The 16,985-nt window shown below is 45.3% G+C and overlaps 1 protein-coding gene across 1 annotated transcript in view; it reads left to right on the top strand.

Moving 5' to 3' along the window:
* Positions 1–841: 841 nt before the first annotated feature.
* LOC143975179 (cytochrome P450 3A24-like) overlaps positions 842–16,985 on the top strand; it is a 56,281-nt gene continuing 40,137 nt past the window's right edge. The window contains exons 1-2 of the mRNA XM_077477278.1: positions 842–1,004; positions 9,073–9,166. Coding sequence (XP_077333404.1) covers positions 934–1,004; positions 9,073–9,166 — 165 coding nt within the window. The 5' untranslated portion in view covers positions 842–933. The remainder of the gene's footprint in view (positions 1,005–9,072; positions 9,167–16,985) is intronic.

The raw sequence follows: 16,985 nt of genomic DNA, 5'->3' as shown, positions 1-16,985 counted from the left end.
CTGGCCAGGACCAGGAAACTGAATCTCCTGTACCGCGTGGACTGCAGGAGGAAGGAAGAGGAGCTTGGCCATGCTACAGGCTGCAGCTTATAGGAAGCAGCGGTCAGCGGCGCGGCTGGGGTCCCAGGCCAGCTCGGGGGCCCCAAGCAATTGTTTGTTTTGCCTGTCCTGTTATGACGGGCCTGCGCACAGCCCACGTGCAGAGCCCGCCAAGAAGTCAGCATTGCGCTGCGCTAATCACAGGCAGTGAGACATTTCCAGATCTCTGCAGCCGCGCAATGTCTCACTGCCTGTGATTAGCGAAGCGCAGTGCCGACTTCCTGGCGGGCTCTGCACGTGGGCTGTGCGAACACGCCGCAGCGCAACCCCTACTCCAGATTGACAATGCTGCTGTCCAAAGACGTCTCTGTTGCTCTTCCATCACCAGGTGAAAAAGAAAAACAAAAGTTTTACAAGAGAAAATTAATACAGCTACTGCATTTAAAGATTGGTAAACTGCAACATATTATAGTTTTGTTTTTTGGTTTATACTCTTATTTTGTAATGTAATGCTATTGATCCCAAATGGGTGAGAATGAGCACCCATTTGGGATTAGTAACATTACAAAATAAAAGTATAAAGTACGGTGTATGTGTACCTCAGACTCCAGAGACATAAGCTGAACATTTGATACTCTGTAATATTCCTTCCTTATCTGTATTCCCTCCTCCAAGCTTAGTGCTCTCAGTAAAACATTAATATGTGTTTTCTCTGCACACACCCATAGCTGGGCCTCTGACCTTGTCACTGATCTCCACCTATATTATGACGTCACCACTCTACAGGAAACAGTATATCAACAGCTGCCATAGTGCAGACAGTCAGAAGAAGAAGAAGAAGGGAAAGACCTAGTATATACAAGGGAAGGTCCAACAACTAAAGAAGATATAAACATGTATTTCCTCCCAGATTTCTCCAAGGAAACATGGATTCTGCTAATCCTTTTGCTGGCACTTCTCACTTAGTGAGTATATCATTGTTTCCTAATGAACCAATTACTTTTTCATACTCTGTCTGCACATTTTTCTGCGTTTTTTATTTATATAGTTTTTGTATAATTCATTTTTTGCTGTGTATTCATTTTAAATTGTGACTGCTTTAAAAGACATTGTTTGTTATTATTCAATTTTATACCTTTTCCCCAAATCAAAAGCACAAAATGATATGATATTCTTGTTGCCTTTTAAACACTGACTGCATAATGACACTTGAAAGTTGTCTGGTTGATACAGGCAATGAGAATTGTTTTTTTATTAGAACAAATTTTATACATGAGTTTCATAGTGACACTTCTATATATAAACAGCAGCCTTCTGAAAAAAAAAAAAATCAATAGTGCCACAGCCCAGTAAAAACAGGACTGTCAGCTCTGATTATGGGATTAGTATATTGGATATTATTAAAACTTAACCATATCCACGCTCAGCAACCTGAAATGAACTTCAATGCTCAACACCAGAATCCCATGTTATTCTATTGTGCGCGCTCACGTCTGAGCAATGTGTTGTTGCTAAACACTCAGAAAAAGTAGAGAAACTTTTTGGCTCCATGCACACGTGGCTTAAAGAGGAAGTAAACCCTGATGGGTTTACTTCCTCTTTTTTTCCCTGCAAAGGTAAAGCATAATGGACTACTATGCATCGCATAGTAGCTCATTATGTGTCACTTACCTGACACAGGAGCCAGCGAAGTCGCCGCTGTCCCCTGTAGTCCGCCGCATCCATGTTGCTGGTGGCGTCTCGCAGCTCCGACGAATCACAGCGGCGCAGCCGCGATGACGTCACTCCCGCGCATGCGCACGGGAGTCGCGTCTCGCAGCTCCGCCGCTGCCATACGGCGAAGCCGCGATGACGTCACTCCCGCGCATGCGCACGGGAGTCGACAAATTAGGCAAATCCATTCTTGGATTTGCCGCATTTAGTGCGCCTGCGCGCCGCTGTCTACGGCGCATGCGCCGTAGACAGCGGTGCCCATTTTCGGGCAAATATCTCCTAAACCATATAGGTTTAGGAGATATTGCTTGGACCTACAGGTAAGCCTTAATCTAGGCTTACCTATAGGTCCAAGTTGTTTGGAAGGGTTTACTTCCTCTTTAAAAAAAACCCAAAAAATGCCAGTTCCCTTGCCAGAAAAAAAACACTCATATAGAGCGGTTTTGTACACTGTTTAGGCAAGTTTAGAAGCGTTTTGCATTTTTTCTGCCAGAAAGCTCCAAATCAGAAACACAAACCAGAAAGGTTTTTTTCTCCTGTCTCTTAATGCTGAGCTTAAAATATACCTGTAATCATCCTAATGTGCACGGACACATAGGATAACATGGAGCTGCTTCTACAGGCAAAAATGCAAAACTCCTGTAGAAACAGCGATTTTGAAGCCCAGTGTGCATGGACCTTAAGGCTGGATTCACACCTATGCATTTTTAGTGCTTTTTGCAGATTTGTACTACAGAACGTGTTCCATAAGAAACCATGTTAAATGGATGTAGTGCAAATCTGCAAAATGCAAAAAGCACTAACAATGCATCCTTAGGGCATGATCACCTGTTTTGGCCTCTATAGACTTTAATTTGAGCCCCTGAAAAATGCCTGAAAACATGGATCTAACAACCATCTCCTCCTCCTAGGAAGTAAATTTCCATTGGCTAAATAAAAAATGCTCAAGCCTAAAAATGCTTAAATAAATGCACAAAAAAATGCTTTAGGCTCCATGCATGCTGGCTTAAAAATCGCTAGTTCTACAGTTTGTTTGAGTTTTGTGTTTTGCCTGTAGAAGTAGCTCTGTTATCCTATGTGTCCATGTACATTAGGATGATTACAGGCATATTTTGAGCTCAACGTTTAGAGGCTGGAAAAAAAAACAAAAAACTTTTGGTTTGCGTTTTTGATTGGACAACAATGAACAACGATGCAAAACTCTTTTAAACTTTGTACATAAAAACATTCTATATGAGCGTTTTTTTCTGACAGGGAAACAGTAATTTTTTTTTAAGCCCATTGTGCATAGAACCTAAAGCCTCATACACACGATCGGATTTTCCGACGGGAAATGTGTGATGACAGGCTGTTGCCAGAAAATCCAACTGGCTGTACGCTCCATCGGAACAATTGTTGTTGGATTTTCCGCGGACAAATGTTGGATGGCAGGCTTTAAAATTTCCTCAGACAAATATCTGTTGCCAGATTTTCCCAGCGTGTGTACACAAGTCCGTCGGACAAAAGTCCAAAGTACAAACACGCATGCTCAGAAGCAAGGACAAGCCAGAAGCGATTGGTCTTGTAAACTAGCCTTTCGTAATGGAGAATTAACATTCGTGACGCGGCAAATTATGAAGTCTCGAAATGCAGCACACAATTTTCTTCTTCCTTAATGGGATAATAATGAAGCTGCTTTGCTGGTGATACTGATGGAGTTATTGCAAACAAATTTTCAAAGGCTTTTTTTTTCTAGTGATATCAACAATAATATTATTACCACAACACCATTATCCTGTCGTTTTTAAGATCAAAGATACAACTATGTTGGTGTCAATTTTACATTGTATTTTTGGTCCAAGAAATCCTTCTCCTCCTGTTCCTGGATTAGACTTGGGTCAAAGCAATAACTCCAAGGTCAATAATAAACACGTTATCGCCTCCAATTCCGCAACATGACTGGTTGACGAACGGCCGTCCAGAAATGAACTGAAAAGTGCAAACTGAAAAGCGTGAAAAGAAAAGCACAAATCAGCACTCACCAAACTTCTACTAACACAAAATTAGCAGAAGGTGCCTAGAGGGTGGCGCTAAAAATCTGAAAACCATGTAGTATGTCATTACGTTCATGCTTGTCGGCAAACAATTCCTTGCCGTTTGTATGTAAGACAAGTTCCTGGCCAATGCCCTTCGGACAAAAGTCCGAGGTTTTGTCTGCGGAAAATCTGATTATGTGTACGAGGCTTAAGGCTGGATTCACACCTATGCAGTTTTAGTGCTTTTTGCATTTTGTAGATTTGCACTACAGAATATGCTCCACAGGAAACCATGTTAACTAGACTTTAGTAAAAATCTGCAAAATGCAAAAAGCACAAAAAATGCATAGGTGTGAATCTAGCCTAAGCTAAACCGTCGGAATGTGTCCGATCGGAGCGTTTTGTCGGATATTCTGACTGTGTGTGGTCTGCATTGGACTGTTTCCGTCGGAATATCCTTCGAACCAACTTTTCCAACTTGCTGGAAATATTTTCTGACAAAATGCTCCGATCGGACATACTCCGATCATGTGTAGAGAATTCCGATTGGACAAAGTGCCACGCATGCTCAGATCAAATTCCTACACCAAAGCTATTGGCTACTAGCGTGAACATAGTCCCGTCGTAACTAAATAACGTCAGCACGTTGGATTTTCCGACAACTTTGTCCGACCGTGTGTATACAACAGTTTCGGACAAAATCCGTCGGACAAAATCCGTCGGACAAAATCCGACGGATTTGGTTGTCGGAATCTCCGACCGTGTGTACAAGGGCTTAGGCTCCATGCACATTAGGAGCAGAAAAAAAGTCCTATGCATTAAGGTGAAAAAACTGCTGTCACTGACCGGCCCCCTGAGTTTTACTCACTTGAGCCCATTTGTTCCCATGCCGGACACACGCAAAACCTTCTCTGGCCGGGGTCTCGGCTCTTGATTGGATAGATTAATAGCGGTGCAGCCATTGGCTTCCGCTGCTGTCAATCAAACCCAATGATGCGGAGGGTGGGGCCGGGTCTGCATTCTATGTCTAAGGATGCACGGTAACCCCCAGGGAGAGCACTTCTCCTAGGGGGTTTTCTGATGTGTGGAGGAGCCGCGAGCGCCGTTGGGGGACCCCAAAAGTCCAGAATCAGCGCCACTCTGTGCAAAACGAACTTCACAGTGGAAGTAAGTATGATATGTTTGTTATTTAAAAAAAAAAAATGGAGGGTTTACAACCCCTTTGACTTCAAAATAAAAAAAACTTTGAAACTTGACGTTCATAAGAGATAACAAGAGTTTAGGAGCGATTGACATTTTTACAGCTCCTAAACGTCTCCAGAAAACACGATTGAGAAGGTTTTATTTTCCCTGCCTCTGAACGTCCCTGTCAGAAAATGCCTGTAATCGTCATAATGTGCAAATACACATACAATACAATAGAAGTGCTTCTACAGGCAGGTGAAAAAAACATCAAACGCCTGTAGAATCAAGTTGTTGTTTTTTTGCCAGTGTGCATGGAACCTTAGGGTCCATTTACACTACAAGCAGAAAAGATGCCCATAGTAGTTTTTATTGCACAACAGTTTAGGAGAGTTTATGGACATTTGCTTTTATAAGCGTTTTTCTCCAAAACAGTCCCCTCTGTACACTTGAAAATGTTGGTAGCTCCTAAACGTGTGTGTTTATGAGTGTTTTGCATTTTTATGCCCAAAAACGCCTCTCAAAAAGGCATTTTTTGATGGAATTTTTTTTTTGTTTATGCCTTTAAAAAGCCCTAATGTGCATGAGCAGGATAACATTAAGCTGCTTCTACAGCCAGGAGAAAAAAAAATGCAAATCTACTGTGAAAGCAGTGTTTTTTTAAGCACAGAGTGTATGGATCCTTAAAAGTCACGTAAATACACAATACAGTCAATAGTGAACAGGGGCTTACTGCTCTGAGCTTGTCTTTCTTTTTCAACGGGAATCTCGCTGTATAAAGTTTGGCACTGAATTTCAGTGATGACCTTAAGGGCCGGTTCACACTGCGGCGCGAGGCGAGGCGACACGGCTCGCCTCGCCTCGCTCCCGCAAGTCGTCCCCATTGAGTACAATGGAACCGTTCTGAGAGGAGCGACTCGAGTCGCTCCGACTCAGAAAAAAGGTTCCTGTACTACTTCGGGGCGACTTCGGGGGCGACTTGCATTGACTTCTATGCAGAAGTCCTCTGCAAGTCGCCGCTGACCCCCCCTGCAAGTCGCGGCGAGGAAGTCGGAGACGCCTCGCTGCGGCTCGCAGTGTGAACCGGCCCTTAAGGACACCATTGTCCTATATAGATAATATTATGGCAACAAAATTGTTGCTTAATTACAGGGAGGGACAGACAGGGACACAGGAAGTACAGGGAGAGGTAATCCATAAAATGTAATCTATTCTTATGCCATGTACAGTCAGACGGAATCATTTCATCGGATATTCCGATCGTGTGTGCGCTTCAGCTGACTTTTTTTTCTGAAAATTCTGATGGACCTATAAATAGAACATGTTTTAAATCTTTCCGACAGAATCAATTTTTATTGGGAAAACCGTTTGTCTGTATGCTGTTCCAATGGACCAAAAATGACACAAGGGCAGTTATTGACTACTGGGTATTGAACTTCCTTTTTCTAGTCCCATCGTACGCGTTGTACGTCACTGCGTTCTAAACAATCAGACTTTGGTGTGATCATGTATAGGCCAGTCCGTTTCAGCGGAAGTCCGTCAGAACTCTGTCAGAAAAACCGTAATGCCCTGTACACACGGTCGGAAATTCTGATGGAAAAAGTCAGATAGGATTATGTTGTCGGAAAATCCGATAATGTGTGGGCTCTATGGGACTTTTTCTGTCGGATTTTCCGACGCACAAAGTTTGAGAGCAGGTTCTAAAATTTTCCGGCGGCAAAATCCAATTGCATACATTCCGATCGTGTGTAGAAAATTCCGATGGACAAAGTGCCACACATGCTCAGAATAAACTAAGACGAAAGCTATTGGCTACTGGCCCGTTTATAGTCCCGACATACGTGTTTGACGTCACCTCATTCAGAAGGATCGGATTTTCCGACAACTTTGTGTGACCCTGTTTCGGACAAAATCCGTTGGAAAAAAACAGACGGATTTTGTGGTCGGAATGTCCGACCGTGTGTATGAGGCATAAGAGTTGTTAAGGGTCGTGTGTACGCAGCATTAGGGCTAGTTACTGTGCCAATTCACAAGAGAAATGTTGCAGCAACATCTTGTTGCTCTGCAGGTTCTGCAATTAGCAGTGAAGTAGTTCAGTCCGTCCTATAATACTTAAAGCCCAACCTCAGCCAAAATCTTTTGTTGTAGTTTTGGATAGAGTATAGAAGGGTTGAAGTGACACTAATCTCTGGTTTTAAAAATATAAAGGTCTATTTGAGTATCTATCCTTAAAGAGGGATTCCACCAAAAAAATAAATATTAAAAGCCAGCAGCTATAAATACTACAGCTGCTGACTTTTAATAAATGGACACTCACCTGTCCCGGGTTCCAGCGATGCCGGCAGCCGAGGCCGATCGATCACTCGGCTCTCGGCTGCTGCAGTCACCATTCTAGGTGAGGGAATCAGGAAGTGAAGCGAATCGGCTTCACTTCCCGGTTCCCTACTGCGCATGCGCGAGCCGCGCCGCGCAATAGGAAATCTCCGCCCCCCTCCCCCCTGAAAGGTGTCAATTGTGACACCGGAGGGGGGGAGGGATCCGATCAGCGGAGGTTCCACTTTGGGGTGGAATCCCGCTTTAAATGCATTTGTAAAGGGGAAAAAAATAAAAATAACAAAGATCTCTATGCTTACATGTATGTGGAATTTCACACAGCGTTCCAAAACCTCCTCTTCTCGCATTCCCCCGCTGGCGCTCCTGGCTCCTCTTCTATGTCCAGGGCCCCCATAGGAAGCTACTACCCATGGGGGCACTCATGTGTGCTCGCTCCCTAGCCCAGCTGCTGCGTCCATTGATGCAGACAGCAGGACTCGACCCCGCCCCCTGGCCACTGGAGTTTATTAAAAGGAGCAGAAGCCAATGGCTCCCGCTGCTATCAATCTGCCCAATGAGGAGGGAGACAGCAGCAAGTGTTGATGCTGTCATGCAGGTCGTTAGATCAGATCAGGCTCAGGTAAGAGTAAGGAGGGCTGGGGTCCTACAGCAGAGAAGGTTTTTTACCTTAATGCATAATGCATTAAGGTAAAAAAAAACCTTGAGGCTTTAGAACCACTTTAACTCAAAAAAGTGCCATCTATTGCTCTTAGGCCCATCTAAATCTTCAAATTCCTTTATTTTTTCTTTTGCTTCTTGGAGGCGGCTTCCTGTTAGAGGATGGCTAAATACGTTCCCTACACTGTATGTAGGAAGGTAGCCACCCCCTCTTGATTGCTCCTGAGATGGACTAGATCAGTGGCAGCCTGTCCATAAGGGGCACCGGGGCGCCTTACCCCCTAATCCATGCGCCTGGCCCTTAATCTCTATGCAGGATGCCAGACGCATGCATTTCAACTTTTTTTTTTTAAGCATGTGTTTACAGCTTGAGGCTCTAATTGGCTTCAAAAAGGGTGAGCCCACCCACTTGGGTGACATTAGCAAATTAATATTTGCTAATGTCTTTTCCCGCCAATCAGAAAGTGGGTCCTGAAACCCGATTGGCCAGGAATCCTAAGACCCAATTAGTAGGGGGTTCTAAGACCAGATTGTCCGGGAGTAGAAGCGCCTGCCGAGACTTGGGAGGAAATGCAGGGGGAAGGCCGCGACCTGGATGTGGTAAGTGCGGGCCGATGGGCAAGCAAAGAGGCGATCAAATGGGTGATTGATGGATCGAGAGACGGGGTGGATGGGGTAGTGAGGGGGCAAGGTTTGTTTGTCGCCCCCACCCCCCAAAAAAAAATGAGCACCAGTCGCCACTGGACTAGATGCTATGGATTATAGACTATGGGATTTGTAATGTGCATAGAGCAATGCACATGATCACAACTAACATCTACTGCTCATTATAAACAAACAGAGAATGAAAAGGAGAGGTTCTGGAGCTCACAGAGGACCTTAGAAGGAGGCAGAAAAACCACAATAAGAATCAATCACATGAAATATAAATTACAGGGCCATTAAGCAGTGGATGTGTATGAATTATATGTGCAGAAAAAGGGTATTGTTTAATGTCACTTTAAGCTGAACTTCTGTCTGTTATTTATTTATTTATTTACTTAGCTGTTTTTCTATTTATTTCCCCATTGACATCTGACATTTCATGTTTACTCACATCTGTCATCTGCTGTTTTTTTGTTTTGTTTTTTAGCTATGGGATTTGGCCTTACAGAATTTTCAAAAAGTATGGAATACCAGGTCCTAAACCCCTGCCATTTATTGGGACTTTTCTTGAAAACAAAAATGTAAGTATACAATCTTAACCTGTTTATGGCAAAGTTTTATGTTAATCAGATTTAGAATTATCTTTTAAAACAAAGGACTTTAAAAGAAAGGGATTGAGAAATGCAAGAGGTTTATTCACATTTATACTACATTCATATATACTGTATTTGACATTTTGACAATTTTGGTTCAACTTGATCCAAAGTAATAAATACTTTTATATGGTGAAAAAAGGAAGTGATACTTTATGGATAACATGATACATTCTTTTAAGCCCTCCACACACATTACCAGTTGATTGTGTAATCCCCTTTATGCTAGCCATACATGGCTTGAATTTTGGAGGATTCCAATAAATATATTCCATACCGCAGCAAAAAGTCAATAAAAAAAAATGACTGAGCTGGGTGGAAAATCACCAGCATAACAGTGACTGAATCCAGAAGGAGTCGCTGTCTGGGTATTCAGACAGCCTCAGGTGCTGCAGCTGTCTGAATACAATAGCCAGCAGTACAGATTACTCCATCTATGTTGTTCAGGGTGGATGGAGGAACCTCTTTATTTTTTAATCTAAGCCTAGCCAAAAATGGATTGAAATTTGGCCAAATCAGCAAGGACCAGATGAATTTTGATCCATCTATGGCCATTTCTGACAAAAGTTGCTCTTAACGATTTGCTTTTGTCAAATGGGATGTTGTAAAATGTTCATTCGATCAGCAGCTGCCGTGCTGATTACTGTATTGTTACAGAGGAGGAGTCCCCGCTGTCAGAATACAACACAGTGGGAAGGATTCCTCCATCCACCTTGCATGTGTGGATGGAGAAATCCGTTCAGCTGTTTTTGATCGGCTTTCTGATGATCGAAAAATAGATCTATATATGGCCTTCTGTAGTGTGTATGGCTAGTCTTATGCCGCGTACACATGATTGGAATTTTGGTCGAAAAAAGCTCTGATGGTTTTCCCGACGGAATTCCGACGGGATTTCGCTCAAGCTGGCTTGCGTACACAGGATCACACCAAATTCCGACCGTCAAGAATGTGGTAACTTACAACACGTACGACGGGACCAGAAAGAGGAAGTTAAATACCCAGTTGCCAATAGCTTCCATCTCGTAGTTGAATCTGAGCAAGCGTGGGTTTTTGCGCGTCGGAATTGCATACACACAATCGAAGTTTCCAAATTAAAGTTTTTCTGTCGGAAAAATTGAGAACATGCTCTCAAATTTTTGCTGGTGGGAATTCGGCCAGCTAAATTCCGATGGAGCATACACACGGTGGCATTTTCCGATGAAAAGCTCTCATCGATCTTTTGCTGGCCGAAATTCCGATTGTGTGTGCGCGGCAATAGATTTACCAACCACTATGAAATCAAAGGCACCTAACTGATCAGATATAAATGTAATTACTGTTTTCAAATGACTTAATTGTTAATTCTTAAGGATATTGTACAGTGTGTGGCTAGCATTAATGTACATCATTGGAGTGCATCATTTGGCCACTAATCAAGGAAACTTTTACACAACTTTAAACACACTGGCAAAAATTCTTTCCTCATACAATAAACTAAAAATGTGTACACAGGTTTTCCAGAAATAAGCAGTTGGGTCCAATGGCTATTGGCCAGAATCAGATCACGGTTGGTGCTCTTGACTTTCCTGACCTTGATAAATGAAAACCTTCACGGTATAATGAGAAAATAAACGATACGCCTTTATGAACAGATCAGGAAACATACAAATCAAACATACTAATCAGGGAGATTAGCAATGATTAACTTAAAATATATGTGACAAAATATAGCAGAGTACATAGTTTCCCAGGTTACATATCGTGAGAAATTACAATAAATGGAATAGGAACAGATTGTGTTTAGGGAACAAGGCTAAAGTCCAATCATTTCAGCAACAGTCTGAAGCCACATTTACACTAGCAGTTGTCACTGCCACAACTAAGAAATCTGTGGTTGGATTGCTTTTCAGAGATGTTTGACAGGCGGCAAGGAGGCGATATGTGGCTTCACCACTCCTTGTGTTAGCCCCATATATGCTGCTCCAGTTTCCGAGTGGCCCCATTCACTTGAATGGGGGATAATTTTCTTGAACGGGGTGATATTTTTTATTAGTACCACCTCGCTGATAATAGCCTTCTTGATCCCCTTCAGTCTGGATTTCGTCCTCAACACTCAACAGAAACTGCTCTCCTAAAACTAACAAACAATCTACTAACGGCCAAAACCAATCAACATTATTCTGTACTCCTCCTCCTGGACCTCTCTGCTGCCTTTGATATGGTTGACCACCCCCTCCTTCTCAAAAAACTCCACACCTTTGATCTCCGTGACCGTACTCTACGATGGTTCTCTTCCTACTTATCCAACAGCACCTTTAGCGTTTCTTACAATTCTACTTCCTCCTCTCCTCTTCCTTTCTCTGTTGGGGTCCCCCAAGGTTCTGTTCTTGGACCACTCCTATTTTCAATCTATACCTCCTCCCTGGGTCAACCTCCCACCGCTTCCAATACCACCTCTATGCTGACGACACCCAAATCTATTTCTCTACCCCTCAGCTCACTCCCTCTGTCTCCTCACGTATCACTAATTTACTATCAAATATATCAGTCTGGATGTCACATCACTTCCTCAAAATCAATCTATCCAAAACCGAACTTATAATTTTTCCTCCCCCATATGCCCCTTCCCCTGATCTCACTGTCAAAATTGATGGCACAACCATAAGCCCATCCCTTCACGCCAAGGTTCTAGGTGTAGTCCTGGACTCTGAACTCTCCTTCAAGCAACACATCCAATCACTGTCCAAATCCTGCCGCCTCAACCCCCGCAACATCTCCAAAATACGCCCCTTTCTAACCAATGACACAACAAAGCTCTTAATTCACTCACTGGTCATCTCCCGCCTCGACTACTGCAACTCCCTTCTCATTGGCTTACCTCTACATAGTCTATCACCTCTTCAATCCATCATGAATGCTGCTGCCAGACTCATCCACCTTACCAATCACTCTGTGTCTGCCACTCCTCTCTGTCAATCCCTCCACTGGCTTCCGCTCAGCCAAAGAATTAAATTCAAAATACTAACAACTACATACAAAGCCATCCACAATTTCGCCCCCAGCTACATCATCACTAGCTTAGGCCGCGTACACACGGGCGGATTGTCTGCCCAACTAAGTTCGTCAGACAATCCGACAGACAGTCCGTCCAAACTTTTGAACGAACGGACTTGCCCACACACGGCACTTTTTAAGCGGACTAATACGGCGGACTAAGTCCGCCATACAAGTCCGCCATACAATTTTGAGCGCGTCTCCAGGTAGGCGGGGCCCGCGAAGGAGACGTCGCTGGCCCCGCCGCCTGGAATGGACTTAAAGGGGAACCCCAACGCTGAAAAAAATCGGCGTGGGGGTGCCCCCCAAGTCCACAACAGACCCTTGTCCGAGCACGCTACCCGGCCGGCCAGGAAAGGGGGGTGAGCGAGCGCCCCCCCCTCCTGAGCCGTACCAGGCCGCGTGCCCTCAACATGGGGGGTGCCTTGGGAAAGGGGGGGCCACGCGGCCCCCCCACCCCAAAGCACCTTGTCCCCATGTTGATGAGGACAAGGGCCTCTTCCCGACAACCCTGGCCGTTGGTTGTCGGGGTCTGCGGGCGGGGGGCTTATCGGAATCCGGGAGCCCCCTTTAATAAGGGGGCCCCCGGATACTGGCCCCCCACCCTATGTGAATGAGTATGGGGTACAATGTACCCCTACCCATTCACCTGTGAAAAAAAGTACAAAAAAAAACACAACACAGGGTTAAAATATTTTATTGCACAGCTCCGGGGGTCTTCCGTCTTCGGGGGTCTTCTCGCCGGACTCCTCCGCTATCTTCTTGTAGCTCTTTTGCTAGCGGAGGAGTCCGGCTTTCTTCCTCCCCACCGCCGGCCTCTTCTCCCGACTTCGGGGGTCTTGTCCCCCTCTTCGGTTCTTCTGCCGGGCCACCGCGCCTTCTTATAGCTCTTTTACAGGCGGTGGCCCGGTCTTCTGTCGCCGCTGTCGCCGCCGCCTTCCGTTCTTCTTCTTCTTCTTCTTCTTCTTCTCCAGGAGATGTTGCCTCGACGATCTCTCCGGCCGGAATGCCAGAACCGCGCTGCGCGGCCACTTATACAGTGACAATGGGGCGGTGTCACATGGTATATGTCACATGGGTTGGTGTCACATGGTGACCCCGCCCCCTTACGATGTCATAGTCCCCATGTGACATCAACCCATGTGACCAACCCATGTGACATATACCATGTGACACCGCCCCATTGTCACTATATAAGTGGCCACGCAGCGCGGCTCTGGCATTCCGGCCAGGGAGATCGTCGAGGCAACATCTCCTGGAGAAGAAGAAGAAGAAGAAGAAGAATGGAAGGCGGCGGCGACAGCGGCGACAGAAGACCGGGCCACCGCCTGTAAAAGAGCTATAAGAAGGCGCGGTGGCCCGGCAGAAGAACCGAAGAGGGGGACAAGACCCCCGAAGTCGGGAGAAAAGGCCGGCGGCGGGGAGGAAGAAAGCCGGACTCCTTCGCTAGCAAAAGAGCTACAAGAAGATAGCGGAGGAGTCCGGCGAGAAGACCCCCGAAGACGGAAGACCCCCCGGAGCTGTGCAATAAAGTATTTTATCTCGTGTGTTGTGTTTTTTTTTTGGTACTTTTATTTTACAGGTGAATGGGTAGGGGTACATTGTACCTCATACTCATTCACATAGGGTTCGGATAAGCCCCCCGCCCGCAGACCCCGACAACCAACGGCCAGGGTTGTCGGGAAGAGGCCCTTGTCCTCATCAACATGGGGACAAGGTGCTTTGGGGTGGGGGGGCCACGCGGCCCCCCCTTCCCCAAGGCACCCCCCCATGTTGAGGGCACGCAGCCTGGTACGGCTCAGGAGGGGGGGCGCTCGCTCGCCCCCCTTTCCTGGCCGGCCGGGTAGCGTGCTCGGACGAGGGTCTGTTGTGGACTTAGGGGGGACCCCCACGCCGATTTTTTTCGGCGTTGGTGTTCCCCTTTAAGTCCATACCAGGCGGCGGGGCCAGTGACGTCTCCGTCGCGGGCCCCGCCTACCTGGATACCCGCTCGAAATGAGCGGACTTTTCTCCGGGCGGGAAAAGTCCGCTCATTTCAAAAGTTGTCCGCCCAAATGCGAGTCCAGCGTACAGTCTTTCCAACATTCCGAAAGACTTAGTCCGCCAGACTGTCCGCTGAAAAAGTCTGCTGAAGCCCACACACGAGCGGACTGTCCGCTAAAATGTGTTTCGGCGGACTAAGTTGGGCAGACAGTCCGCCCGTGTGTACGCGGCCTTAGTCTCTAAATACCAACCTACTCGTTCTCTTCGTTCCTCTCAAGACCTCCTGCTCTCTAGCTCCCTCATCACCTCCTCCCATACTCGCCTCCAGGACTTTTCCAAAGCCTCTCCAATCCTATGGAATGCCCTACCCCAATCTGTCCGCCTATCTCCTACTTTATTAGCTTTTAGACGATCCCTGAAAACACTTCTCTTCAGAGAAGCCTACCCCACCCACACCTAACTGTATTTTCATTTTCTCCATCAGCTCATCCCCCCACAGTTATTACCTTTTTGTTTCAACTTGACCATCCCTTCTAGATTGTAAGCTCTAACGAGCAGGGCCCTCTGATCCCTCCTGTATTGATTTGTATTGTAAGTGTACTGTCTGCCCTCATATTGTAAAGCGCTGCGCAAACTGTTGGCGCTATATAAATCCTGAATAATAATAATAATAATTAGTAAAAACGTGAAAGATTTATTAGATTTGAAGAAAAACCAGAGTATTATTGTTTTTTCTCCAATATCGCCCCCCCTCATGTGAATGAGTAAAGGGTACATAGTACCCCTATTCTTGGGGCCCTAATACTGTCCCCCCCAGTATGAAGAAGTTAGGAGTACATGGTACCCCTTTTCATGGACCCCTAATAATGTCCCCTCAGTGTGAATGAGTAGGGGTTCATAGTACTCCTACTCATGGGACCCCAATACTATCCCATGTGAATAAGTAAGGGGTACATAGTACCCCTATTCATGGCACCCAATACTTATACTGCACCTACCCAATGTGAATGTGTAAGGGGCACACGCCACCGATACTTATGGGTCCCTGATACCACCCCCATGGAAATGAGCAAGATGTACTGTGCACACCTACCCATTCACATGTCCCTCCACTCATCCACATATTGCTGTGCCCTCCCATATCCCCGTTGCAAAGCATCACAGACACGGCATATGTGCAACCCCATGTGCTGCCTTTGCAGATTAAGAAGGAGAAGTTAGGAGGGTGTAAAAATGCGACTCTATCGCCTTCCCCCAACTGCAAGTCTAAATATAATTTTATACACTTGCAAACTTTGTAGAAGCCTTTAGTTGATCTGTGTTACATGTTTGCAGAATTGGAAGTTTTGCCATTTCTTTAGTGGAATACGATCCTATAAACAAATGTCAGATGTTCAGGAAGTAAGGGATTCAAATATGTCTGCCAATTTCTGTCTAAATATTTACAAATTTACTCTAGAAAGCAGTGTCAGTATTTTAAAAAGATCTGTTTTTAGTTTAATTCTCATTAACACTGGAAACACAAAATAACCTTCAAGTCAACTAAAGGCAAAACATTTATTTTTATTTTGGATAGAGTAAGGGAGGGTTTTTTGCCATCTGTGTCCTATTGAGGAGCTTTCTCTTGACTTCCTGTCACATAGCTAAAACAGGAAATGAAAGGACACCCCCCCCCCCCCAAAGTGAGGGACTCTCTGTTTTTTACCAGCACTAGTGTCCCCATTGGAAGATTTCCCCTCTATTCCTTTTCCGGTGACAACCGAAATTTGGCGTTTTTCTTTCATTTTCTGTAATAACAGTAAACAAGTCAAATGAGGCACTCCATAGCAGGGGCACCGACAATAAAAACCTGACAGTTATTGTAATTACTCTGTACTCTATCCCGAACTAAAAAAAAAAAATGCCTTGCTTTCAGTCTTCCACAGTTGTGTAAGCTCTTCTTCAGTATGGAAATCGCCTGCTCTAACTTTACTGCACACTGTAAGAAACTCACAGTTCCTATTAAAGGCTCTATTCCTGCCTGGAGAATGGCCGCATCATCTAGCTCTTTCTTTCCCAGCCTTAGGCCGGGTTCACATATGTGCGAATTGGATGTTGCTTTCCCCGCATCCAATTCGCATAACATGCAAGTGGGACCGGCTCTCAATGGAGCCAGTCACACATATCTGGGGCGGCCATGGTCCAGAATCCAAAAGGGTCCTATGTGTGCTTGGGTCCGGTTCAGGTGTGAATTCACGCGAAAATTCGGCCTGATTCGCACCTGAACAGGAACGCACCGGACTCCATGCTGGGAACTGCGGCCGCACATATCTGAACCTGGCCTTAATATCCCTTGCTCACCTCTTTCATTTAATTAATTCCAGTTCAATCAAACGATAGGCTCAGCATCACATGTGGGCAAATGCACATCCCTGCCCTTAGTCCGCATTCACACTGATACAGTGCGGAAAACCTCATGCGATTCAGACAGGAAATCACATACGATTCTTTGCAGTGAGATTTGAGCCTATTCATTTTCTATGGCTCAAGCTGCACTGCACCTGCACGAAAAAGGTACCTTTTTTTGCTACACTGCAATCGAATCAGATGGGTTTGAACACCCATGCGATCCAAATCATCCGATTCAGCCAATTGCACTGCGTTTTGTGAACAGTTTTTGGGGTGACGTTAAATTAACATTGACACCCACAGCTGTTCGCATGAATGGAGTGTGTTTGTCATGCTGTGTGGG

This window comes from Lithobates pipiens, unplaced genomic scaffold (genome assembly GCF_037356315.1).
Source record: "Lithobates pipiens isolate NorthernLeopardFrog02 unplaced genomic scaffold, aLitPip1_a1.2 Scaffold_13, whole genome shotgun sequence".
Lineage (NCBI taxonomy): Eukaryota > Metazoa > Chordata > Amphibia > Anura > Ranidae > Lithobates > Lithobates pipiens.
Note: the sequence above shows the minus strand (reverse complement) of the source record. Positions and strands in the feature narration are given on the sequence as shown.